The following is a 26,470-nucleotide window of genomic DNA, read 5'->3' as shown; positions in this document are numbered from 1 at the left end:
GATCATCCCTTCCACTCAAAAACAGATTAAAAGTAACTTCACACAAATAACTTTTAAAAAATACAGATTAGAATGATTAACAGTCATGCTTCAAAGGTAGGTAATAAATACTAATTAAGGGCAAAATTGCCATTTTACAGACTGCCCCATATGTAGGACAGTATGTTGTGATGCCCCAGGAGGAGACCAGAAAACTGATTGTGATTCTGAATCATAACCTATCTCCTGGTTTCCTTCTACTCCAGCAGAGGCCAACCCCATAGCTTGCACAGAGTATGTCCTCATATATGCCAGTGCAGCTGAACTGGTTGGCATGTTGCCAGAACCAAGGATCCACTCATTACCTGCCCCATACTACCTTTTCTCCATCCAATATCTGGGGAGAAGGGCATAGTGGCCTCAGGGAGACTCCTGTTGCCTACATACTGCTACCCATGCTATGACATGCTATATGTGCCACAATCTGCATAAGACACAGCATACATTTTCTTGTGATCAAACTCAGCAAATAAATGTTCAGCCTGATAATCAGAATTTAGTTCTTTGCACTGTTGTTATAACCATGTTTGTCCAGGATATTAAGAGACACAAGGTGGGTGAGGTAATAGCTTTTATTTTACTAAGTTCTGTTGGTGAAAGAGACAAGCTTTTGAGCTACACAGTGCTCTTCTTTACCTTACCCACCTTGTCTCTCTGCAATTTAATCCTGGCAGTGGAATAAAATTCACAAGTAGATAGGTTTGCCTTACAAAATAAAAAACAAACAGCATTTATTTTACTACAGTAATGGTCTAAAATGCTGGAGCCTTACATTAGTTAGTGCAAATAGTTAAATGAATGTTATAATACTGCATAGCTTAATTAAAGGCTGAAAATGAAGAGATGAAAGCTGGACTGTAATATGGGTTAATGCTAGCGAATCAGCCAAGAATTAAGTTACTGAAGAAATATATTTGAAAGGATTAACATTGCTGTGGAAATTACAGTTCCACGAGATTGATCCTGTGGGATTAAAGAGAGAGACTGTGAAAGAGCAGTTGAGTGCCACTGTTAGGTCTACTGGAGGATGTTTCTTTTTTTTAGTTGTGATCAGTAAGGTGAAGTAGGTTGTGAGGAGCTGGTGCTGCGAGATGGGAAAGCCAGAATACATCATAAGGCAGAGTAGAAGATATGAAAGAGATGAACTGATAAATCCACATCCATTCCTGGTGTAAGTGTAACTCACACATCTTCTGGGTGTGGTGTTTTATTCCATCTAGTGACACTGAGACCACTTAGAGCACGGGTGGGCAAACATTTTGGCCTGAGGGCCACATTGTGGTATAGAAATTGTATAGCGGGCCATGAATGCTCATGAAATTGGAGGTAGGGGTGTGGGAGGGGGTTTGGGCTCTGACTGGGGGTGCGGGCTCTGGGGTGGAGCCAGAAATGAGGAGTTCAGGGTGCAGGAGGGGGCTCTGGGTTGCAGTGCCGGGGGAGGTGAACGCTCTGGGGTAGGGCTGAGGATGAGGGGCTTGGGGTACAGGAGGAGGTTCCAGGCTGGGACCAAGGGCTTCAGAGGGCGGGAGGGGGATCAGGGCAGGGGCAGGTGCTGGGGTGTGGGGGAGGGATGTGAGGAGCTCTGACTGGGGGTGTGGGCTCTGGGATGCGGCTGGGAATGAGGGGTGTGGGGTGAAGAAGGGTGCTCTGGGCTGGAATCGAGGGTGGGAGGGGGAATCAAGGCTGTGGCAGGGGATTGGGGCGGGGGGGGCTCAGGGGTGCCCCATCCGCAGGCACCACCCCTGCAGGGAACTGTGGCCAATGGGAGCTGTGAGGGTGGCACCTGCAGACAGGGCAGCACACAGAGCCGCCTGGCCACATTACTGTGTACTACATAGAAATCATAGGGAGGTTATGACGGCTGCTTCCTGGGAGCCATGCAGAGTGGGGCAAGTACCTGACTCCGCTCCCTGGCTGGAGCGCCAGAATGGGGCAAACCCCCAACCCCTCTCCCTGGCGGGAGCTGAGGATCAGATTAAATGGTCTGATGGTCTGGACGTGGCTTGTGGGCCGTAGTTTGCGCACCCCGGATTTAGAAAGAGGTTAATGAGTGTGCTCTACAGTCTTAGCTAACAGTCATATGGCTTTTAGCTCATGCCGTAGAGGCTCATGCACTAAGCTGTAGAGGGCGCAGGTTCTAGCCCACCCCCTGCTGTCGGCCTCACATAAGTTAGGGCCTGGCTGAGCTCTAGCTCACTCTTAAATTGTTCACATTCCCTCCCTTACTGCCAGCAGGTAACTGTATTATATAACTTGAGTTAATGGAGCCCTTTAAGGCCAGAAGGGATCATTGTGATTGTCTAGTCTGACCTCCTGCACATTGCAGACCACGGAACTGCACCCACCCACTCCTGTAATAGACCCCTAACCTCTGGCTGAGTTACTGAAGTTCATGATTTCAAGACTTCAAGTTACAGAGAATCCATCATTTACACTAGTATAAACCTACAAGTGACCCATGACTCGTGCTGCAGAAGAAGGCGATCTTTGACAACAGTCATTAAAGGTAAATTCCTTCAATTCAGGCATTTTCTCTGCTTCATTCTGGCTTCCTGCTGTAGTTAAATCTCAAACACTCAGGGACTTTTCCAGGTCAGTGGTGCCCCGGAATGTATTGCCTTTTCTCCTCTCACATCTTGGAGAAGTCCCAGAATGCATGAGATTTAAAGACAGCTGCTGGTTTAGCAGAGCTGCTAGATCTACTAAAATACCAGGAAGAATAAGTAAAGGTAGGAGGCTCTTTGAGCAAACAAATCTAGTAAAGTGTAATAATTACCAAAATGTTTATGGGAAAACTGTTTCTGATTCAGTTCAGTTCAATATTTTAGGCCAGTCCAGAGTTTTTTGTTTTTTTCCCCTCATACTACTTGAAACCAAGAGATTAGGTCCCAATCTAGCTTCCATTAAACTGAATAGGAAAGCTTCCATTGACTTAAGTGGAAGTTGGATTGGGGCCATAATAGCATTCAGAATAGGACTAGATGACATTGATATGGCTAAAAGAACATGCATGGTTACATTAGATAGGATAAAAAAATCGTGATGGATAGAAACCTTTGTGCTTCAAGGTATACCTTAACTACTCATTGACGGTTGTTGGGAAGAAACATCTTGTATGAGCAGGTTAGTATATAATTGTCCATAATAGGTTTTTGCTCTTTCTTCTGAAGCCTCTTGTACTGACTATTATTGGAGACAGGATATCAGAATGCCTGGACACAGATTATGGCTTTATGCTGGTAGCCAATCTTCCTTCTCTATTACGCACATGAACATTTCACAAGTGAGCCGCAGAGACTATCAGCCAAAGGCCTGATCCTGCTAGGGCACCTATGTGCTTTTAATCACCATTGGTGGTTATTATCTCATAAGAGGTGGCCAGCACCCTCAAGTTTTGAGCTTCATGTCTCAAAATTTCTAAATTAGAAAAGTTTATAATTCATTTCCATAATGGCCTAATTTCTTATTTATGTATTTAATTGTGCTCACTATTTTGAATGGAAACTACTCCAGTTTAGTGATATTATTGAATCTCAGAAAGATTCTGCTGTATTTTTGAGAATATTCCTTTACTATGATTTCTTTACTTTCTTTTATATGATAGTAGCCTCATTAGAAATTTTCACAAGCAAACATCCAGAGCCACCTTAAAAAAGCATCATGAAAGAAACTAAGAAACCAGCTGCAACTGAGAAATTCTGCTGTATTTCTAAGCTTAAGGTGATCTTTTAATTATTTTATTTACTTATACACACAGTTGTTGTAGCTGTTTGCCTCTGGGTTAAAAGTTATAAACCAATGGAATTGTAGGTACAAAGGTAACAAGCACTGATTATTTTTAAAGCTCACAGTTAACCATAAAGTTCAAACATAGTTTATTTTAAAATGTTGTTTAATGTCCATCACCTTAAGTTGTGTGATGCCCTGAAAGGAGCACTTGAAAGTTCCTTGTTAAAACTCCCCTCCAAACTGAAGGAGGGACTGAGGGGATTTCCCTTCCTCTGCTATAGACACCCCATTTCTGGAAACCGCTAAAGGATTCTGCTATAGACACCCCATTTCTGGAAACCACTAAAGGTGACATGTCAGATATGGAGTCAAAAATACTTGCGATGAGCTAATATTTTGTTTTGAATATACTGAATTGTGCCAGTTTTTTTAAAAAAGAAGCTTAGAGGCTTCATTTTGCATTAATATTTCACAGTCACTGTTTGTTACTAGCGTTTCCTATGCTTGAAAATGATCGTTAAGTTACTGAAAAATATTATCATTTTTATTTCGTGTTTACTAAATAATACCCCCAGATGTAAAGGCATCACTCAACAGATGAGTGCATTTGTATTTAAATCATCTCTTGTCAATTACTAAACAATACTTGAAAAAAGGACATATCATTATTTACCATTAATATTTTAAATTTACTAACGTTGGGCCAGATTATGAACCCTGCTCACATGGGAGAGCAGATACTCACACAAGTAGTCCTCTCAAAGCCAATGGCAACGCTCCTGCGAGTAACTGATGACCCACATAAGTAAAGCCAAAGGCCTTTCTGGTCACTGATTTGGCTGGGGTTCTTTTTCCTTTGGTGCATATGTTATTCAGTCCCACAGATGGCGCTCTTGCAACAGACATCTGCTCAATGGGGAAATTGCTGAGCACCTATGTTTTCTAAAAATGAACCTCAAACACATCCTTGGCTATAGAACTCCATGTTAAGTAGCGTCTGGTGAAGAACGGGGATCCCAGGGTTCTGAAGGATGAACAGCAATGATAACACAGATATATGTGAACGGATGGAAGATAAAATCCTGCTCTCCTTATTGATGCATGTAGGCCCACTGAAGTCAAACACTATGCACAAGTACAGCAGATAAAGGGTATGGAGTTGAATTTGTATTTAATTCAAAACTCCAGTACTAAGTATTAGCTTTCACTGGAAACACAACGTTGTTGGGGAAAGTAGCTATGAAGTATGACTAAATAGCCATACTTTTGTTAATTTGTGCATGTATTCTTCTCTTCCTCTCCCAGGTATTTCTGCTGGCATCATCACTTGCATATCTAGCTAAAACTATGTCTGGGGCTTACATGAATAGCATGCTCACACAGATAGAGAGAAGATTTAATATTCCAGCCTCTCTGGTGGGCATTATTAATGGAAGCTTTGAAATTGGTAATCATTTATTTTAATATTCTTTGACAAAACAGTATTTTTCCACAGCTTGGATGAGGGGCTGTTACAGCTCTTCCCGTTTTTCATAAGTTTGTATGGTTTTGCAGCCATTGTGTGACCTGTAGATGTGTCTGTGACCAGATTCTATAAACTGTGACTCGTGTATATAGGCCCATTGAAATCAGTGGGACCATTTATGTGACAAAGGGAATGCAGATGCAAACTCTGATTCAGCTAGCTCCTGGATCTGCTTAAGAGCTGCCAAAGAGCCCCTGACTGTTATAGTTTGCCAATAGAACGTCCAGTTTAACACCAAAGATACTATTTAACATTTATATGGCATGTTCATCAGCAGATCTCAAAATTCTTTACACGGGTAAGTATTTTTATCCTCGTTTTACAGGTGGGCAGATCTCAAAGGAGTAAAAAGCTGTAAAAACATACTTTTGTAACTAAAGTTTGGAGATTTGACTCTGAACAGACAGGGAGCAGATCTGTTGAGAGAGAAGGTGCTATTTTTCTGGTCAGTTTTCAGAAAACAACTATATATACTTTAATGCTTAAGAGCAGGATTGTCCCCTGGAATTGTGACACCCTCCTGACTCCTATTTCTGGCTACCTGCCTCATAGATCAAAGGGTTAGGGGAGCATAGCCCCCACTGGGGCCAATACTCTGTCTCTGCTACCAGTGAGTGGGGAGTGAGAGAGCAGGGAGAGGGGACAGACAGACCCCTGCCTCCACACAGCAGTGGCTTCAGGCACCAGCACTCCAAACGTGTGCCTGGGGTGCGGCAAGCCGCAGGGGGCACCCTGCCTGTCCCTGCGAGGGCAGCAGTCAGGCAGCCTTTGGTGACTTGCCTGTGGGAGACCCGTCGGTCCTGGATTCGTCGGCAATTCGGCAGCAGATACGCCGAATCCATGGGACCGGGGACCTCCCGCAGGCGCACCACCAAAGGCTGCCTGACTGCCATGCTTGGGGCAGCAAAAAAGCTAGAGCCACCCCTGCCACCACAACAGGTATAGATTTACAGCAGATTATTTTGCCCCAGAGCAAGGAGGAATCCCTCTGAGTGTCACAATTTCCTCTCTGGTCTGTTTCTTGGGTAGTGCAGCTATGGGCCATCCATTACTCAGGGCAGCTTGTGTTCTGCAGCACCTAGATTCAATATGATCTTTTAAAAGCTGGGATTCTAGGTGTGTGGGGACAAAATGAGATCCAAAAAGAGTCTTAAAAAAAAAAAAGAAAAGGATCATACCTGTGATATTGTACGACAAGTTCTCAGCTTTGCTATTACTGAGCCCAGTGAGGTTGATTAAGGCCAAACATAGGGCTCATGTGTGGCTTTGGCACAAGTCTCGAGCAAAGGGCACTAGGTAGCTGAGCTGCTACAGGAGCAGACCAGGAACTGGACTTTGACTCTAAAAGTGTGTGCTTTACAGTGTAGGTCCTGATTACCTCTTGCTTCAGGAGGAAGAAATCTGCATTAGCCCCATAATTGGCACAGATTATTTCCCCTAGAATGCCGGCTCATTGATGCTGGCCGATGCAGTGGTGGGGGATGGAGCCAAGGATCCTTCCATTTCTCTCCCGTACCTGCCCACTCTGCAAGCAGTCCCATAAGGCAGCTCAGAATGGAGCCCTTGGAGGGAGGGACCTGTGAGGGACATACAAATCCACCCAGAATAGTCTTTTGACATTTCAAAATGTTTGTTTTCAATTGTTTTTCAGCTGAAATTAATAGCTCAATTAGACCCAAATTTTAAAATAGTGCCAGTGCCCTGAAAAAGGCATTTTTTGGCAAATTTTTATTTGCTAAATAAATTTCACCCAGCTCTAATTCACATGGATTTCTGTATTCATCTGTTTTCTCCATTAACTTGTAACTTACATTTCTCTGAAACTGCACTGACGGCAGTAATTTAGTATGCAGGTGGTTGTTTTCTTCTTCTGACAGCCTCAGTTGATATTCTCCTTTTTAGTCATGATTTCTACTTTATTTAACATTCTATTATCAGAATATTTCCTAGTTGACCTAACACTTTACGCAAAAAATACAGACGTCATAGATGGAAACATCTTATTTAATCATCTAGCCAATCCCCTTGCTAGTACAGTAAAACCCAAATAGGGTAATTTGGCATGTAAACGTGAAAATGAACCATGCTCTTCTTTCTGCAGGAAACTTGTTGGTGATAGCATTTGTGAGTTACTTTGGTGCAAAACTTCATAGACCAAGAATAATTGCTTTGGGGTGCACAGTTATGTCTTTTGCCTGTCTTTTGATATCACTACCTCACTTTCTCATGGAACGGTGAGTATTTAGCTAATGGTGGACCAGACTGTGGTATCCTTACTCCCCTTGAGTAATATGTTATTCAGTAGGACCACTTGTGGAGTAAGGTACGCTCAGCATGAATCAGGGTATCAGAATCTGGTCCTTTTTTTCCTTCTCTTTTCTTCTTTTTTTTTTGCAAGAGATTCAGAAGTTAACAACTACCTCTTAAACACAGATTAATGGTTGGGAGATTCACATCTCTACTGGGCAACCCATAGGTACTGACTTTTATTTTTTCTTGGAGGTGCTCCACCCCTGCTCTGTCCCAAGACCCCTCCCCCACCCTGCTCCCTCCCGAGGCCCTGCCCTGCCTCTTCGCACCCCCACTGTGCCCCTCTCCTGAGGCTCCACCCTCACTCCGCCTCTTCCTGACCCCTCTTCAACCCCTCCCCCAAGGACCTGTTCACTGCTTTCTGCCCTCCCTCAGCCACCAAACAGCTGATCAGTGGCACCACCAAACAGCTGTGGCAGGTGGGTGCTGAGTGCTGGAGCACCCATCGAGTCAGCGCCTATGGGGCAATCTATGTTCTTCCATTTTGTTTCATCTCCTGATGCGAATGGGCACCTGTCACCATGGATGATTACCTCCCAGCTCTGTAATGTCTCAGCATATGCAGCTCCAAGTTGCATTGCCCTTTATTACTATCGTATTAGGATACCATAGTAGAATTATTAGTATACCTTATTATATTTCCTTGGCCCTGAAGTCTCTTTCTCCTGTATCTCCTATGTTTGTAATGACGCCTACAATGATCTCAAGTAATATCACACATGTACATCACTGACTTGTATCCCCCTCTACAAAATCCTTTTTCATGGCTTCATCTCCTCTGGCCTTGATTGATTCAACTCTTTCCTGCATGGATTTTCCAAGTCCCAGCACTCTGGCTGAAGCACATATAGAATATATATTTTTCTATTGTGGAGTTTCTTTCATTTTCATCTGAAACATCTGATACTGGATTCTGTCAGAGACTGAATACTGGACTGGATAGACCACACATCTGATCCAGTATGACAGTTTCTTTATTCTAGAGATGACAGTTAATGAATGGAACATTCAATGAACTTTTGATGCAGTTTTGGTTCTTATTATGTCTGCTCATTCCTTTTCTAAACAGCTTCAATACAAGAGAACAGCTTTATGAGCTGGATCTGATATATTCTCTCTTAATTTTACTTTGGCTCAAACAGGTATCAGTATGAAACTGCCCTTTCACCATTAGAGAATTCTTCATCAAGCATGTCCATGTGTCTCATAAATCAAAGCCAGTCCTCCACACATATGTAGAAACAACCAGCAGGTGCATCTCTTTCTATGTCTAGTGCTCCTTTTTTGTTTAATTACTTTTGTATGATTTGAGTAGACTGGTTGTGTTTCATTAATGCTTTTTCAAGGCCTCAAGGTTAGGTATAAAAGCTGCAGAGCTCAGGCAGTCTCCTCACCTTAGTCTTTTTCTTTAGGGCAGTGTAATAGTCTGTGGCCCTAGAGACATTCAAGATTCCACTTGCAGGTCTTACAGTGTTCACAGGAATGGGTGGGGCTCCTTTCATTGCCAGGGTGTGGGAAAAGCTAACAGAACACAGATTTTGGAAACACTCTCCAGGCTACCTCGCACGCACTAGGCAGCATTGCAAGTGCTGGGAAAATGGGTAAGAGATACAAGAATCCCACCTTGTTGTATCAAGCAGTGGAGAAAAGGAGGAGTAGGAGCAGAGAGGAGAAATAGGATCTACTCCCTTTCAATAGATGGTATGTGTGATGGGGTAGAAACTAGGTGGTATAAACTAGGGTCTGTAGCTTATTTTATTGCATGAAACAGGCAAGTACCTTGCCAGTGCTGTATTAATGTCAATTAATGATATTGTTATCAAATGGCGCTGCAGAGACCAATGAAATACTCATGGTATAGCATCCTGCCACTAAGTTGTTATATTTTGGCCATGGTGTTCCATCGGTCTATGATAAGGTTGTATCATGGTGATGTAATATTATTTTGCAAACTTTTCAATATGAAGACAGGATGTCATAATTAGGTGGTTCTTTGCGGCTCAGTTTAATGAAGAACATGGCCTTCAAGCTCTTCATGGCTGTGCATCACTGTTCTGGAACTTAAAGAAAAATTAAAATATTGCATGCTACTTAAATAATGTTTTCACCCCTCTACATGCTGTATAACAACCACACTTTGTGTTACATATCACCTTTCATCTGAGGATGTAGAGAATTGTTTGCCTCATTTTATGAAGGTAGAATATGATACACAGAGAAGTTAAACAGTCTGCCTAGGTTATACAGCAAATCAGTATGCAAGTAAGGAATAAAACCCAGAAGTCTTGATTCCCAGTCCTTTGCTTTGGGCAAATTATTTTGGTTTCACTATGAACATTGTTAGATTTGCATAGCTCTGTATGAACTTTCAGCCTGAGTTTTCAGTTTAAGTGATAGCACAAAATATTGGTTTTATACAACTGTAAACTGAATCTCCTGACAAGGTTGTTGAAGTTTGGGCTAGCTCAGCCCTGTAGTCTCATAGTAGCCCTAATGGTGGCATAAGTTCTGGGAACTTTGTCAGGTCTCGAAATGAAAAAAAGCTTTCAGGAGTGCCGGTAGAAAAATTTCAAGTGAAACATTTTCATATTGGAAAATGAGATTTTTTTAAAATCAATTTTCTGCAGGAAAAGATAATCTTCAGCAAATGTTCGATCAGGAATATTGAAAAAAGTTCTTCATTTCAGGGAGTTCAACCCAAAACAGTGAGCATAGCAAGCCACAAGGAGAGACCATGGGAGATGTTGTGTAGCCAGGTAGCAGTACCCATAGGAAAGAATCAGGAAAGAGGGAACCAGAACCAGTTTTGTTTAGTTTGGAACTGTCAAAATGTTTCATTTTGATCAAAAATGTCAAAATATAACGCACCATTTCCACACTGAAATTTTCTACAACTTTTTTTATTTTAAGAAAAGTTTTGATATTTTGTACTCATTTAGGATGGAAACAAATGGTGAAATATCATTGTGTTCCGTGGGACAGAAATGCTGTTTTTCAGTCATCTCTCACTTTTGGTTCACAAAATTGTTTGTCTGTCATTTTAAGGATACACATCTATTCCATGAATTATCTAGAGGTCAAATTCTGCCAGGCCTTTATGCAGGTAAACAGCAATTTTGGAGGGGGAAAACATGGTGCAAGGACCTTCACCTAAAGGTCAGGCAGAATTGCAGAATCTTGTGCTCACAAGAATGCAGGCACCATTGTCTGCTGCTGACCTCAAAGTGACAATGGCCCAGTAGGATGGACAGGAGGCAAAGAACTGGCCTAGGCAGTGACCAACACTGCTGACTGACTGTGTTAAGGGAGTAAGTTGCACTCCATAAAGTGACGTAGCAGCAGGCATAATGCCTCTGAGGCAAACTCTTTCCCAGTTCTCTGACTGGGTTACTGTGTATGACTCCTCATTGCCCCATTCTCTGGGCTGGGCCTATAAGGCGCTACCAAACCCTAAGTGGTTAGATGGCTTTTCGTATTCATTTCTCTTTGTAGAAAATATTTCATTTCCAGGTGACATTAAAACCACTAATACATGTTTCTTGTTTTATTCACAGAGTGCGAACAAAAGTCTGGGTCCTTGATGTGGGTGTTTGTGTTGGTAGGAAATATAATACGGGGCATTGGTGAAACTCCCATCATGCCGTTAGTCATTTCATATGTGGAGGATTTTTCCAAAACAGAAAATTCACCTTTTTACATAGGTATATCTTCTAGTGCTCAGTCTTGTGTCATGTTGTGTGTGCTGGCTTAAAAAAAAATTCCCCTCACCCACCCTTTTTGGCTTTTCAAGGTAAATAGTGCACCATTATTTATTTATTTATTTACCTATAGTTAGAGGTGGGTGCACTCTCCAGAAAATGTCATTCAACTATTTGTTCAAATGTTTAAATGAATTTGAATGTTCATTGATTGTATTTGCACCCATGTAGGCTGAGATCCTGCATTGAGAATCAACTGGGCAGACCCCTGAACGTAGGTGGAGCCCCACTTAAATCAATGGAATTCTGCCTGGGTTCAAGGATTTACCCTTGTGCCCTTAGCATTCACTTTCTGTAAATATTCTAGTGAAAAAGTTACTTGGTTGGTATATTTGACTAAACAAAAACCAGAGGGCTTGATCCAAAGCCCATTAAAATCAATGGAAAGACTCAGGCCCGTGAAGCAAATATTGATGAACAGGGACTGCAAGTGAAGTTCAGATTTATAAGCAAGCAGCCCTGATATTAAGAGTCAACCAGAGAACAAAATATGCTTAGGTGCCTATAGAATCATAGACGTGTAGGACTGTCTGGGACCTCAATAAGTCATCTAGGTCCAGTCCCCTGCACACCAGGCAGGACTAAGCAATAACTAGACCTCTTCTGACAGGTGTTTGTCTAACTTGTTCTTAATAACCTCCAATGATGGAGACTCCACAACTTCCCTAGGAAATTTGTTCCAGTGCTTAACTACCCTGACAATTAGGAAGTTTTTCCTAATGTCGAATCTAAACCTTCCTTGCTGCAATTTAAACCCATTACTTCTCATCCTTTCCTCACAGGTTAATGAGAAGATTTTCTCACTTTCCTCCTACCTTTTACATATTTAAAAATATTCCCCCTCAGTCATTTCTTCCCCAGAGTAAATAAACCCAATTTTTTCAATCTTTCCTTGTATATCAGGTTTTCTAGATCTTTCATCATTATTGTTGCTCTTCTCTGGACTTTCTCCAATTTGTTCGCATCTTTCCTGAAATGTGGCACCCAGAACTGGGCACAGTGCTACAGCTGAGGCCTTAGTGTGGAGTAGAGTAGAAGCAAGACAGCAACAGAGCTGGGAAGAGAACCCAGGAGTTCTGATTCAAAGTCCACTGCGTTAACAACTAGACAACATTCCCTTCTTATGTGCCCAATCAATTGAACTAGGCTAAAAGCAAAATTATTTTCCATCAAAATAACTCTCTATGGTTTCTAATTTTGTGTATTTTTCCCCTTTCCCCAATTTTAGGGTGCCTACAGGTAGCAACTGTGATAGGTCCTTTTCTTGGTTTAATGTTGGGATCATATTGTGCACAGCTGTATGTGGATCTGGGATTCACAGATATAGGTAATGAACTAATATATATAAATAAAATCTGTATGTTTAATCAACAAGGATGATTTGTGTATATCTCAGCATCAACTGCCCTTGTGGTTTTATGCCAGTTTGCTAGTAATAGTTTTCTGATGGGATATCATATGTTGTTCAGTTCAACAAAATCACCTGAATTCAAACATGAGTGAAAGAATCTGTCAAACATATAATTTGCTAAATTATTCTGTAATCTGAGATAGTTTAACAGTGAAGAAAAACGTATTCAATATAAAACACCCAGATTTGATAGATAAATGATTTGCTTAAGAGAGAGATATTGGTAACCTCCACAAGCCTCATTTAAAGAGATACTTTGAATCTTTCAAACAGTTTTATTTTATCTTAAATATGAGAAGTAACCAGCACAACCAATGACCACAGGGAAAGATAACTCAGAGTTAATCAGATGTATGTCCATTTACTTTTAGAAGAGGTGACTCTAACACTTACTGATGCCCGTTGGGTTGGAGCATGGTGGCTAGGCATTCTGATTTGTGGATCAGTAAGTCTGCTCGCTGGAATACCTTTTTGTTTTCTGCCCAAATCCCTTCCAAAGGAGGGACTAGCAAATGAGACTGAGTCATTAAGTATGAGAAATACATCATTGCTACAAGAGAGAGGTGCTGGATGGAAAGTGCATGAAATCACTAAAGGTAAGTTAAGCTAACTATCTCCTGAATGTACCATTGTCATTATATGGTAGAACACATTAAAACCAGTGCCATGCTAGGTAAGTCTTTCTTTTCTCTATATGACTGGACTCTGTGTTTTATAACTAAAGATGGTACCAAGCTGCACCATTCACACTGTGATTTTAAACTCTCCAAAGTATAAGGGTGTTGAATCTGGGATTTTGGATTGGCCCCTTATAGAGATAAACACCTACTGTGAATTTGAGATCCAGTTCACCTCTCCACTTCTCCTAAATTTCAGGGATATTTGGATCTGGAGTTTTGCTTCCAGCCAACCACTAGTTATAACTAGAGCTGGGTAAGACTACTGAACACTGACAAAAGTTTAGACAATGAAACTGAAAAAATCATAGGAAGTTGCAAGTCTTAGATGGTGAAATCCTCTCCCGTCCCCACTTCCCCAGGCAGAGAACCAGCACAAGGCCTGCACACCTCTTAAGTCCCAATTAAATCCTCAAAACAGGACCTACAAGGCACTTAAGTGGTTCATAGGCCTCTCAAAACAGGTGGATTTTATCCAGAAAGATTTAGCAATTTTTTTTTCCTTTTGCACGGAGAGAGATAACAAGCTTCATATTTGCAAATTTCCAGGTTTTCTATATGTGCTATACCTTGTTTTTTCTTTTAATTTCTGTGTGTTTTCCAGCTCTTCATATTGGCCCTTTAGGAACATAAATAAATAAAATTCAATATAGGAGAATATTGTCAGAAGCGGCTAGTGGTAGTGGATGTCCCAACAGAGATATTTTAACAGGCTCTAATTTTTAGAAAGGGCTGAGCACATGCCCTCTGAAAATCTTATCCCTTGAAGGTGTCTCAAGATGGGTGCCACTTCACATTCAGTGTACCCAAAATCATTAGTTACTTTTAAAAACCTATATTAAATCTTCACTCTGTTAAATACAAGGTCGTTTCTTTTCATTCATGTAGTCCAAAAATCAATAGTCAGTTTTCCTTCCATGAAGTAATCTTTTGACAAAGAAAGGTGCCCATTCCATAGCTCAGAATTTCTAGTCCTGTAGTGTTATTTGAGAGCACTTTTCTTTCTATTATCATTCATAGGAGCAGCACTTTTTATTATATTTATGTGGAAGTTCCACTGACCCTAAAAATCCCTAATTAAAAAGTGTCTTGGTTTCAAGTGAAAAATCCACTTTGTGTAGTTCAACTTAACACTCCCATCCCTTCCCCGCGAAAGTGTTTTGGGGCCCCTGAAGCAGGGTCTTTCACTCGCTTCAGGGGCCCCAGAAAACTCTCGCGGGTCCCGGACCCCTGGTGCTTCTTCCACTCCCTGTCTTCGCCAGCAGGGGGTCCTTCTGCTCCGGGGCGGAAAGACCCTCCGCCACTGAATTACCGCTGAAGCGGGACCCATCGCCGAAGTGCAGCTGGGTTTTCGGCAGTAATTTGGTGGCAGGGGGCCCTTCTGTTCCGGGACCCTCCACTAAAGTGCCCCAAAGACCCATGGCGGAGGCCCCCCGCTGCCGAATTACCGCTGAAGACCCAGCCCTTCGGCGGCGGGTCCTGCTTCGGCGGTAATTCGCCAGCAGGGGGCCCCCGCTGCGGGTCTTCGGGGCACTTCGGCGGCGGGTCCTGCTTCGGCGGTAATTTGCCAGCAGGGGGCCCCCGCTGCGGGTCTTCAGGGCACTTCGGTGGCTGGTCCCGGAATGGAAAGACACCCCCCCACCGCCAAATTACCACCAAAGATCCCAGGCCCCCAGAATCCTCTGAGCGGCCCTGCCTTCCCCAGAATGTTTTGATTCTAGACCATGTGGCATCTACAAACAAGGCAGCCTGCTCGTAGCATTTGAGCCATTAGAGCCATGTGATTTTTTTATTATAAACTAAATAATATTGTGGGACTGATATATTAGCCCTCATTTACTGAGATACTAGTCCTCCCTCCCTTGAAGGACACATTTCAATGAAAAGTGGTGCCCATTTTCGATAAATTGTGGTCATTGTGTTCTAAAAGTTTGTGTTTGTTTTGCAAAGTTTCTTGACAATAGATCAGCACACTAGCTAGTGCAAAAAATTAAACAAGAGGTTTTTTTTTATGGTTTGGGTTCTGATTCACAAGCATAACTCCCAAAGAAACCCAGTCCCACTAATATCAGTGGGAGGTTTGACTGAATGAGAACTCAGGATCAAGTCCTTAGAAGTATGGTGGAGGAGCCAGTGATTAGATCCTAGGTAACCATTATGAGACTAGCAGTGTAGCATTTCAGGAATGCAAAATCTGAAAGAATGATGAGATCTAGTTAGCATGGTGTAGTGGGAAGAAGCATTAATATTCATGTATATTTAATATATGTGGAGCATGCTTAAAGAAGTCATAATTAAAAATGAAATGTATATGAATTCCACGATGAAAGAAAAATGCACGGAACCAAGAATGCCTGCATGAAAGGAATGAGGACAAAAAAAGGTCCTGTATTGGAAATGGAGGGGAGCGGAAGACTCAAACAAGAAGCAAACCAGTGAAGGTTTTTGTTTAAAAGATGAGGGCAGGAAACCAAACTCAGAATGAGTTAATGCTACCCAAATGGTTTATTAGCAACCAGAAGGGCTTATACAAATACATCATGCAAAGAAAAAGAGAGAAAAAAAAGAAAAGCACGCAGTTGTGCTTTACAGACAGTTCCTTGCACTGGGATTGGAGTGTGTTGGGGTAGGAGAGGGACATCCTGGGCTAACAAAAGACCCTCCAGGGGACCATTCCAGATGGTATTAGTTACAATAGGTCTGTGGCCTCTGACCAAACCCAGATTTGAACTGGATCCAATTTAGGGCCACCTCTGTTTCCCTCCTTCCTCAGCCACAATAAGCAATGTCATCTTGTAAAGCTTCAAAATAACGTGTTACATTCTTTCATTCCAGATTTCATCCCATTCCTCAGGAGTCTGTTTCACAATCCAGTTTATATGTTGTTTATATGCATAACTGTGATGCAGTTCAGTGCTTTCAATGGTATGATAACCTTCATGCCAAAATATTTGGAACAACAGTATGGGAAATCTGCATCACAGGCCATCTTTTTAATAGGTACACTCCCATTATATTTCGTTTTTGCCTACCAGCTGGTGATTATGCTGAGAGCTTTATATGATAAATATTTGCACAACAAGAAAAGCTTTATTTGCTTGTGTCTTTATAGCTGTTTACAACTTACCAGTTATATGCATTGGATATTTTCTTGGAGGCTTTCTAATGAAAAAATTCAAAATAAGTACCATTCAAGCTGCCAACATAGCCTTTTGGATCTCTTTAACTGAATACCTAATCTACTTTGCTGCTTATTTCACGGTCTGTGAAAATTCTCCAGTTGCTGGTCTAACAGTCTCCTATGAAGGGTATGTTCTTTAAATCACATTACTGAACTGATCCATCATCCCCTTGTAATAAAACAATTTTTCTAGTTGGAAACGGGCCAAGGAGTCCACAGTTTGGTTTTGCACAAACAAAACCAGGAACATTTCAGATTCAGGTTCTAATTTATCCAAACCATCAATGTCCAAGGAGGCAAAGGCAGTGAGTTTCTCTCCCTCCTCTGCCCATCCTCCCATCCTTTATCTAAAACCAAAGTGTTGAAAAGTTAGTTAACATGGTGGGTTAAGTCCACTGAGTACTGTCCTTGGAAGATGTAGTGGAGGAGGTGAAAGTGCTGTAGTGCTGTGAACTGTGGTCATGTGTTCTGAACATTTAAAATAGCCTGTGTGCCTCTAGTTTTCTAAAGCTTCCATGCAACAATACATAAACAAAAATGCACATACAATTGCATGTCCCACTTGCACATGTGACTAATACAATTGTACATTCAAGTCAGATATTTGCTGATGTAAGTGGCCAGTTATGTGTCTTGCTGACCATTTAGATATGCAATCGCAATAACATAGAGGGACCTATGGAGCTTGTTATTTAAATATTATTTTCATGTTGATAACATGGAATGTTTTATCTGCAGTTTCTTGATTTGAAGGTTGCCACTAATCTGTAGGTGTGTGCCTGTGTGTATACAAACCTATACTTACATACACACACACACACACACATACATGAGTAGACGATATAAGCACCGCAGGCTATAAAAGTCATGTTGTACAGCAGTCATAGTATATCTCTGTGGACTGTACAATGTCTTGAATGAAAAAAATTACACAGAAGAAATACTAAACCCTAAGGGGCTGATCAATGAATGTTTTATGTAAGAAGTGCAGGGCTAAGTCCTGGAAAAGCTCCTGACCTACTGAGAGGGTTTATGTAGTCAATGATAAGAAGCTTCTATTGGGGGGTTGTTTTAGGTGGTCGTAGTGATGGTTGTTTTTTAACTCTTGAATTGTTTGTTCACTTTTTAAATATATTTCAGAAAAGAACAAGTCTCATACATGGAAATAACCCTACTTGCTGACTGCAACAGGGATTGTGATTGCTCAATTAAAGTGTGGGAGCCTGTTTGTGGGGAGAATGGAATAATGTATGTTTCACCTTGTCTTGCTGGTTGTAGAGCTTCAGATGGAACAAGAAAATATACAGTAAGGCATACCAGCTCAAATTATGAAATCTAGATAGCACGGTGCAGTGGATATATACATATACATTTGACTGGGACTTTATAGAGTGATAATTAGAGATGGGCAAAGAGGTTTGGATACAATAGTGACTAACCTGACCCTTTGCCCCAAATTCAAACTGAATCTGAAAATTTGAAGCTTGAAAAAGTTCAATTAAGTTTAAAGAAAACAGAAGATTGAACAAGCTTCTTCTCTTTTATGGAATAGACAGACATGGAAATACCAAAATGCATTTGAGAAGTTATGTCTGTGGTATTTTCTACTTGTCTAAAACCTGGAAGTGACAGTGTTTAAAATGGTCTAAAAAAGTTGGGGATCTATCATAATCTGGAAGCAGCAGCTTTGGTAAGATAGTGCTTAAAGTGTCCCCCTCATCAACCAAGTGCACTTTTAAATGGGGAGTGGGAAGGACAGGTCTTTGACTCTTGCACCCCCTTCTCCCTTCCACCTTTTTAAACACTGGGAAGCACTAGAAATCTCACAACAATAATACAATTCTAAAGCAGGGCTATAATGATGTCTAACAGGATGGCTAACATACAAACAAAAACCCTGTGGAGAGGTTATCATCTTAATGCGGTAAGAATTTTCCATAAGGATTTAGTTATAAATTCTTGTATGCTAGGGGAACATGACTGAGAATGAAAACTGCAATACAACAAAATAAGAAACAGACCAAAGAAGAGTTTAGAAAGTCTGAGAACCAATAAAAACATTTTAAATAACTACGAGATCACACAGAGGGACAGATTTTGATGCCTTACCCATGTTCGTTATTCTCTTGCTCTGTGAATTGACTTCATTGGCACCTCACATGGTGTTAGATACTACTCAGTGTAAGGGTATTGTAGTCTGGGCCTAAATGATTAAAACCATCTTTTGACAGGTATTTGAAAATTGCACCTGTGTTGCAGCTTCTGGATTTTCATCTGGAAATGTCTCTGCGGTTCTGGGTCAGTGTGAGAAAGAAGCAAACTGTGACATGATGCTTCAGTACTTTTTAATATTATCCATAGTCTGCAGCTTCATTTATTCCTTAGGAGCCATGCCTGGCTATATGGTTTTAATAAGGTATAGTAGAACGCGCTTGATGTAAGCACCCTACTAGAAATTTTATACTGAGGTCATGAGTCCCTGTGAGTTGGTGGAGGTTCTCTGTCTTCTTATGCTGATTGTTAGGGCTTCTATTTCAGGATAAGCCTTCTCAACTTTGGAAGGTGATTTTGCTTTTGCCCAGATTAATGGGAGCTCATTGAGTCAGTTTACTGACGCCTTAGCAAAGTGCATAATACTATGAATTTACTGATTATATCTGTTCAGCATGCATATAAACACAGCCTTGATTTAACTCCCAAAGTCTGGTCCCATCTTGTGATGGGCTCATTGCAAAACAGTGAATGGTAATGTGAGGGCAGCCTTTCCTCTGGTCGTTCAAAGGTCTTGGTCAAGGATCTCGAAAAGACCTCCTCTTTCATGAGAGCCACTTAATCAAGATAATAGACCCCTGTAATTAATGGCCAAGGTAGTTATATTGATACAGAATTTGATTGACAAACCAATGGCAACCTTGTTTCACATTTATATTGCCAATGTTGTTCAATATACAATGCAATTCTCACTTAGGTCTCTAAAGCCTGAAGAAAAGTCATTTGGTGTGGGTATCCATACACTTACTTCAAGAGCATTTGGTAAGAAATGTTTTAAACCATGCTGTGAGTGCAAACAAGACAAATGCAGAGGTTGTATTCACAATATGCATTTCCACTTATCTGAAAAAAAGGTCTCTGAACTGCTGGTACAGCGGGCATGGCCAGGCAAACGTGAGCTTTGCTTTAGAGCCAGAGGCATCTGGGTGCAAATTAGAGCAACTTTCAGTCTGGGCTAATTTATGCCAGGGACTTGACCAGCCTCCATCTTAAAGCCACCTTGTGCCATTTTCCTCCTGCCAAATGTTCACTGAGTACAGTTCAGCTGGAAGAGAACGTCTCGCCCAAAGTATCTTAAATATTTCTGTTTGATGAGTGTGGGCAAATGTTGACTCTGAATGGCAACTACAGTATGTATGTTCTTAAACTGAAGTGTGTATAAAGTGCTAAACAGGCATCAAGGAAGAAACTACTTAGGTGGGAATAAGAGAAGCAGGCTAAGGAAAGAGAAGCTTGTATGAACTATAAATAAGGGGGCTGATGTAGGAAGAGGGAGGAACAGTGATGATCCTATATTCCATTAATCAGCAGAAAAGTGTGCTGCTTACAAAAACATTGAAAAACATCTTAATTATCCTCCCAGTCACACCTTTCTCTCCCTTCTAGCTGGAATTCCATCTCCCATTTATTTTGGAGCTTTGATAGACTCAACATGTTTGAAATGGGGAACTCTGAGTTGTGGTGGTGAAGGAGCATGTAGGATGTATGACATTGTTACATACAGGTACAGTTTCTTTTGCACACCTATCTATATCTATACTGTGTTCATCACTATAGTATCTGTTCTATTGCTTCCTCTAGCTGACAACCCACAAAATTGGATTATAGATTTGGCCATAAACATATTCTTTATTATCAACCTAGTTCCCTGTTAAGGTTACCTTTGCCAAGTATTCTGTTTCAATAACGGCTTCTGAACAAAATTTCTTGTTATTGCATCATGCCTGGATATAACCCCTTTCATCACAAAGAATCTTAAAATGGTTTATTATGGTGTAAGTATTATTATTATTATTTTATTATTGTGTTTGTTTGTTTATTTATTTGTATTACCATAGCGCCAATAGGCCCTAATGATGGACTAGGATTCCATTGTGTTAGGCACTGTACAAACACCTAACAAAAAGACAGGCCTTACCCCACGGGGCTTCTACCTCTGAAATGCAGCTGCTGCTGTTGGGAAAAGTGGAAGCTGTTTAGCAGCTGACAGCAGCATTGCATAACATCTTTGAATAGGAAGTGAAGGACATGGTCTCCAAATGGAATCGCAGGAGCAATTCAGGTAGAGAGAATGTAGTTTTTCTAAGTTGGAATTTGTCTAGGATACCATGGCTATCGCCCTCTGTAGTCCTAGAAGAAATGCTGTGAGATCTTTAAAGACCACACTGTGGTGCGGCTTGGCCGCGGTTCATCCCTCAGCGGGGCTGTGGGGTATCCCACTGTCTCGCTCTAGTTCGCTGGCCAATGGCTCTGCAGTCATGGGGAACAACGCACACTCGGTTAGGGGCTCAGGCCCTTGGAGTGGGGGCTGACTCAATAGTCAAATGGCGGCTCAGGCCCTAGGTCAGGGCGGGGCAGCCAGCAAACAGTCAGAGGCTCAGGCCTTTAAGCGGGGACTGAGTCAAGAGTCCAAATACCAGCCCAAGCCCTGGATCAGGGCGGAGCAACAATCAAACAGTCAGAGACTCAGGCCCTTAGACAGGAGCTGAGTCAGCAGTTCAATAGCAGCCCCGGCCCTAGGGCAGGGCGGAGCAGCAAGCAAATAGTCAGAGACTCAGGCCCTTAGGCAGGGGCTAAGTCAGTAGTTCCACAATAGGAGGTCCTAGCCTCTCCAGGCCACAGAAAAGGGGGAATCTGCCGCCCAAGGAGTGAGTGGCAGGGGAGACGCAGGCCCTCCCACTCCACTGCGTCCCAGCCTGGGGCTCTAGCAGTTGCAGAAACTCGCTGCTGTTAGTGGGGATCCTGGCCGCAACACACTGACATAGTTTCAGGCAGTGCTGCAGCCAGACTGGAGTTGGCTGCCCCCGGGCTACTTCCACTCTCCCCTTCATAGGGTATCTGAGTCATGGTAGCATCACCGGCTGTCTCGAACAGCATCGGTTCCTCTGGGTAAGTAGCGGATGGTAGGCTCGGCTCCTCCTCGGGGCAGCTGGCAAGGGGCAAGCTCGGCTACTCTTCGGGGTACCTGGCAAGAGGCAGACTTGGCTCCTCCTCGGGGTAGCGGGCAAGAGACAGGCTCAGCTCCTCCTCGAGGTAGCTGGAGTGGGGTAGTCTCGGCCAGTCTTCCTCGGGGTAAAGAGCGTGGGGTAGGCTCGGCCAGTCCTCCTCGGGGTAACGTGCGAGGGGTAGGCTCGGCCAGCCCGGAGCGACCTCAAGCTGGCCGCGACCTTCTGCTGTCTCCCCGGAGGGAGCTCGGTTGCAGACGTCTGGCCTCTCCGGCGGCTGGTTCCCAACTGAGCTCTGCTGGTGAGCTTTTATACGTCCGGATCTGTGCCGTGACCTCTGAGGGGCAGGTGCAGGACCCAGTGACTCTGCCCACATTGGTGTTAGGGGAGGTCCGTCCCTCAGTGGGGCTGTGGGGTATCCCACTGCCTCTCTACACACACGTATTCAGCTCCTCATTTCTGTCTCATTGAAAAAATGGCCCCATTCAGCAGGCCACTATCCACTAGACTTCTGTTAGAATATTGGTTAAATATAGGCTCAGAAGTAAGAATGACACTTCCTAAATAACCTAAGCCAGGGGTAGGCAACCTATGGCATGAGTGCCGAAGGCGGCACGCGAGCTGATTTTCAGTGGCACTCACACTGCCCGGGTCCTGGCCACCGGGCCGGGGGCCTCTGCATTTTAATTTAATTTTAAATAAAGCTTCTTAAACATTTTACTTTACTTTTACTTATTTACTTTACATACAACAATAGTTTAGTTATATATTGTAGACTTATAGAAAAAGACCTTCTAAAAACATTTTAATATGATACTGGGCACGCGAAGCCTTAAATTAGAGTGAATAAATGAAGACTCGGCACACTACTTCTGAAAGGTTGCCACCCTAACATAAGCATTACCTCATCCATGTACTGATCCAGTGTACAATGAGATCCAAAAGAATCACAGCTCAAGCCATTAGCATACTTTCAAAGTGGTGAGGTTTTACAGTGACAAGAACAAAGAGCTATGCTCTAATGCTGCAAGCAGAGGTGTTTTTAATGAATCACGCCTTTTATTCCAGATGGTACTACCTGGGACTGCCAGCGATATTACGTGGAGTGTCCTACGTCCCAAGTGTGTTAATTCTCCTCATTTTAAAGAAACAACTTAAATCTTCTGACGGAAAGACCTTAAAGAGTTCACCAATGGCAATGGAGAACATAGATGAGCAAAATGACTGAACAGAGAAGCATTCAAGCTCAGACTTTTGCAGGGCACATCATGAGACAGCCCCATAGTGTAAACTTGAACAGATCTTTACTAATAATTGGTGACTGAAACTATTGAACACTTGGACTGAGACTAATATAATTACACATAGCTAGTCCTCAGTTCTCTTCTTAAAAATATCATATAGAAGACAGTACACAGGAAAAAAGTGTGTGAATGTTATAAAAGAATGAAACTCTCAGTTTTATAATAACATAGGAAATGACAGAGGCTAATGATCTGAGGATAGTACTGTGAATCAAAAACAGCTGAGGTAAAATCCTGCCTCTATTGAAGTCAGCGGAACTTTTGCCATGGAGTTCAATAGGGCCAGGATTTCATTCTTGAATTCTACATCCAGTTCAGTCACAACCTCACTTTGTGATCTTAGGCAAGTCATTTAACTCTCTGTGCCTCAGTTTCCCAAGATGCAGGTAATACTTATTTATCCTGTTGTGAGGTGTCATAGCCATGGTCAAGTTCCTCTTGCTGGACACTCACAGCTTGCTGTTTTTGGTTGCCAGCACTGGACCTGTGTACTTCTGGCTTGCTGAGTCCAAGCAGAATCCAGGCAATGCCTCTGGCTTTGGGTCTCTAGGTAGACGCTCAGAGTACAGATCCTGCATTTAGCATTCATTTCTGAGAGCTGGGACTTTGCAGTCAACTGTTTAGGTCTTGAGACTAATGCCAGCTACCTGAGTAGCTTAAGCACACATTTTCCAGAGCTCCAACCTTTCAGACAGTTTACCTCTTCAAGGACACAGTGCAAATAGACACAGGGATCACAGAAAGATTTCTAACACAATGACTTTTTTCTTTAGACTGCACAAAAGATACATAGATTTAGGAAAATAAGACGCACTTCCACATGAATCCCTGTCTTATTTCCTCACCACTCTTGAGATTTCTTTGGGATGTGAGTCGGTGTCCTTTCAGGATCCAAGGAGGTCTCCTCTGTTGGCCATAAACCTCCAGTTCATGACTTCTCCTTCAAATCATAGAGTCTCTCTGATCTCTGCTGTCCGTTTTCTTCAGCTTTGGCTGGTCCTACAGTCAACAGGTCCCCTCTCCCTCCTAAAGCCAGTCTCTTTGTTCCTCTTTGTCTCTTTGAGTCTCTCTGTATTTGTAAAAGGCTGTACCAAGACCTCAGTCTCTTTGTTCTCCCTCTAGGGAAATTCTACTGCTCGCCTCCCAACTCCCTGTAGACAAGTCATGTCCAACTGGATCTTCTAGATTTCAGCCATCACATTGTTTTAAGGTGCTCTCATTTGAATGTGAAGTATTTATGTTATTGACTCTCTATTGTCCCTGGTTTGGAAGGGATGTGGCACCAACCCTGATAGCATATGACTGACTTAACATCCACTGAAGTATTCAATGATATAGCTGCTGCTGCTTCATCCCCTTATCCCATCAACCAGGGTTGAGTTATCATGAAAGTATCAGCCATCTTCATCTGTCTGAAGTGGCATTAAGGTCCAGCTGTTTACCATCTTTTTTGATGAAATCCATCTCAACACTTGCTCAGCTTTCCTTGGGGTCTCTGTCCTACCTCCCTTTCCTCCCCTGATATCTTCACTAGGTCCCCTCCATTCATCTTCTGCATGTGTCCAAACCAATGAAGTTGCTGTCTTTCATGACATTGGGCTTCATTGCCTGTGCAGGTCACTGCTTTTTGTCTGACTCTTTGTCTGACTGCTACTCTCCCTGACCCTTTAGAGGTCAGTTCAGATGCTGAGTGCCAGAAATCCTATTGGGCAGTGACTGCCAGACTTAAGGCAGGTAAACTTCTGGTATAGACATGAAACCCACTCCCACCAATAGCAGTAGTCCCTCATGGAGAAGCATACTGGCCAGCCTCACTCCTCATTATAACCAGTAGCTATTACAGCCCTTTGATAACTTCCCACAAAAAGAAGAAAACTACTTGCACCAACCTAGTCATCTTGTGCTAGAGACTGTAGTGAGTTGGCTGAGGGCCTTTCCCCGTTTAGACTAAGGACTTGCTCTCTCTCTTCCCATCTTGTTGTCTTAGACCTGGTGGACTGTCAACAGGAGGTACTAGTGTTGCCTTTACCCAATAGTAAGTTTCAAATTATGGATGGGGTTTGAAATCAGAGTTTTCCTTCTCCTAGGTAATCTGCCCACCCAGCTAAAGGACCTCACCTACCCTGAGCCCTCTGGTTATGTTAAAGGCACCAGATATTTGCTTTTCACACCCTTAGTTTTAGTAAAAACATATGACGGGAAATCCATGGCTACTGTAGACACCAACCTTTTTTAGGCATTTTGTAGATGCTGGGAGGTCATTGCCAACCCTAATCTGGCCAGAACAGCCCTTTTGGGAGGCACATTCAGTAATAAAGCAATTTCATAAAAATCAACCAAAATTCATAAATCAGGCATAGATACTGTGACAGGTTGGATCACAGAAACCCCCTTGGGATGCCCTTGACCCGATGTGCAAAGACTACCCCTGCTCCTGTTTTCCCTGCCAGCTCAGGATCCCAGCACACGGTCTTGCTGAGCCAGACGCTCCCATCTGTTCCAACCCAGGGTCTGAATTATTTGCCCCAAAGCTGCAGGTTTACCTAAAAACAGCTCACAGAAGTGTGCTTGTCCTTAGCACTCAAATGCCCAACTCCCAATGGGGTCTAAACCCAAATAAATCTGTTTTACCCTGTATAAAGCTCATGTAGGGTAAACTCATAAATTGTTCGCCCTCTATAACACTGATAGAGAGACATGCACAGTTGTTTGCTCCCCCAGGTATTAATACATATTCTAGGTTAATTAATAAGTAAAAAGTGATTTTTATTAAATACAGAAAATAGGATTTAAGTGATTCTAAGTAGTAACAGGCAGAACAAAGTAAGTAACCAAGCAAAATAAAATAAAATACACAAATCAATGTTTAATCAAACTGAATACAGATAAGATCCTCACCAGTTCCAGAATGCCCCCTTCTTACAGGCTGATCTCCTTTTAGCCCAGGTCCAGCAATCACTCACACCCCCTGTAGTTACTGTCCTTTGTTCTAGTTTCCTTCAAGTATCCTCAGAGGGTGGAGAGACTCCTTCTTTAGCAGCTGAAGACACAATGGAGGGGTCTCCTACGGGTTTAAATAGACTTTCTCTTGTGGATGGAGACCCCCGCTCCTCACTCCTATGCAAAGTCCAGCTCCAAGATGGAGTTCTGAAGTCACCTGGGCAAGTCATATTGTCCATGCATGACTCAGTCTTTACAGGCAGAAGCCATTGTCCACATGGTATCTTGTATGTCTCCAGGAAGACTTCTCATGTGGATTGGAGCATTCCAAGATGCATTGTTCCCCAAATGCCTCCTGATCAGGTCCTTAACCTTGCGAA

The 26,470-nt window shown here is 42.5% G+C and overlaps 1 protein-coding gene across 1 annotated transcript; it reads left to right on the top strand.

Moving 5' to 3' along the window:
* Positions 1 to 1,114: 1,114 nt before the first annotated feature.
* LOC116834147 (solute carrier organic anion transporter family member 1A2-like) lies at positions 1,115 to 24,798 on the top strand. The gene is given in 16 exon segments (XM_032796058.2): positions 1,115 to 1,210; positions 2,366 to 2,545; positions 3,644 to 3,759; positions 5,074 to 5,215; positions 7,395 to 7,527; positions 8,746 to 8,855; positions 11,158 to 11,304; positions 12,590 to 12,688; positions 13,144 to 13,368; positions 16,285 to 16,449; positions 16,562 to 16,757; positions 17,771 to 17,936; positions 18,862 to 19,046; positions 19,599 to 19,663; positions 20,288 to 20,405; positions 22,915 to 24,798. Coding segments are annotated over 14 exon segments (1,971 nt in total). The 5' UTR covers positions 1,115 to 1,210; positions 2,366 to 2,545; positions 3,644 to 3,699; the 3' UTR covers positions 23,075 to 24,798.
* Positions 24,799 to 26,470: the final 1,672 nt, after the last annotated feature.

Source organism: Chelonoidis abingdonii, chromosome 1 (assembly GCF_003597395.2).
Source record: "Chelonoidis abingdonii isolate Lonesome George chromosome 1, CheloAbing_2.0, whole genome shotgun sequence".
Lineage (NCBI taxonomy): Eukaryota > Metazoa > Chordata > Testudines > Testudinidae > Chelonoidis > Chelonoidis abingdonii.
The sequence above is the reverse complement of the archived record's forward strand: the minus strand, read 5'-3'. Positions and strand labels throughout refer to the sequence as shown.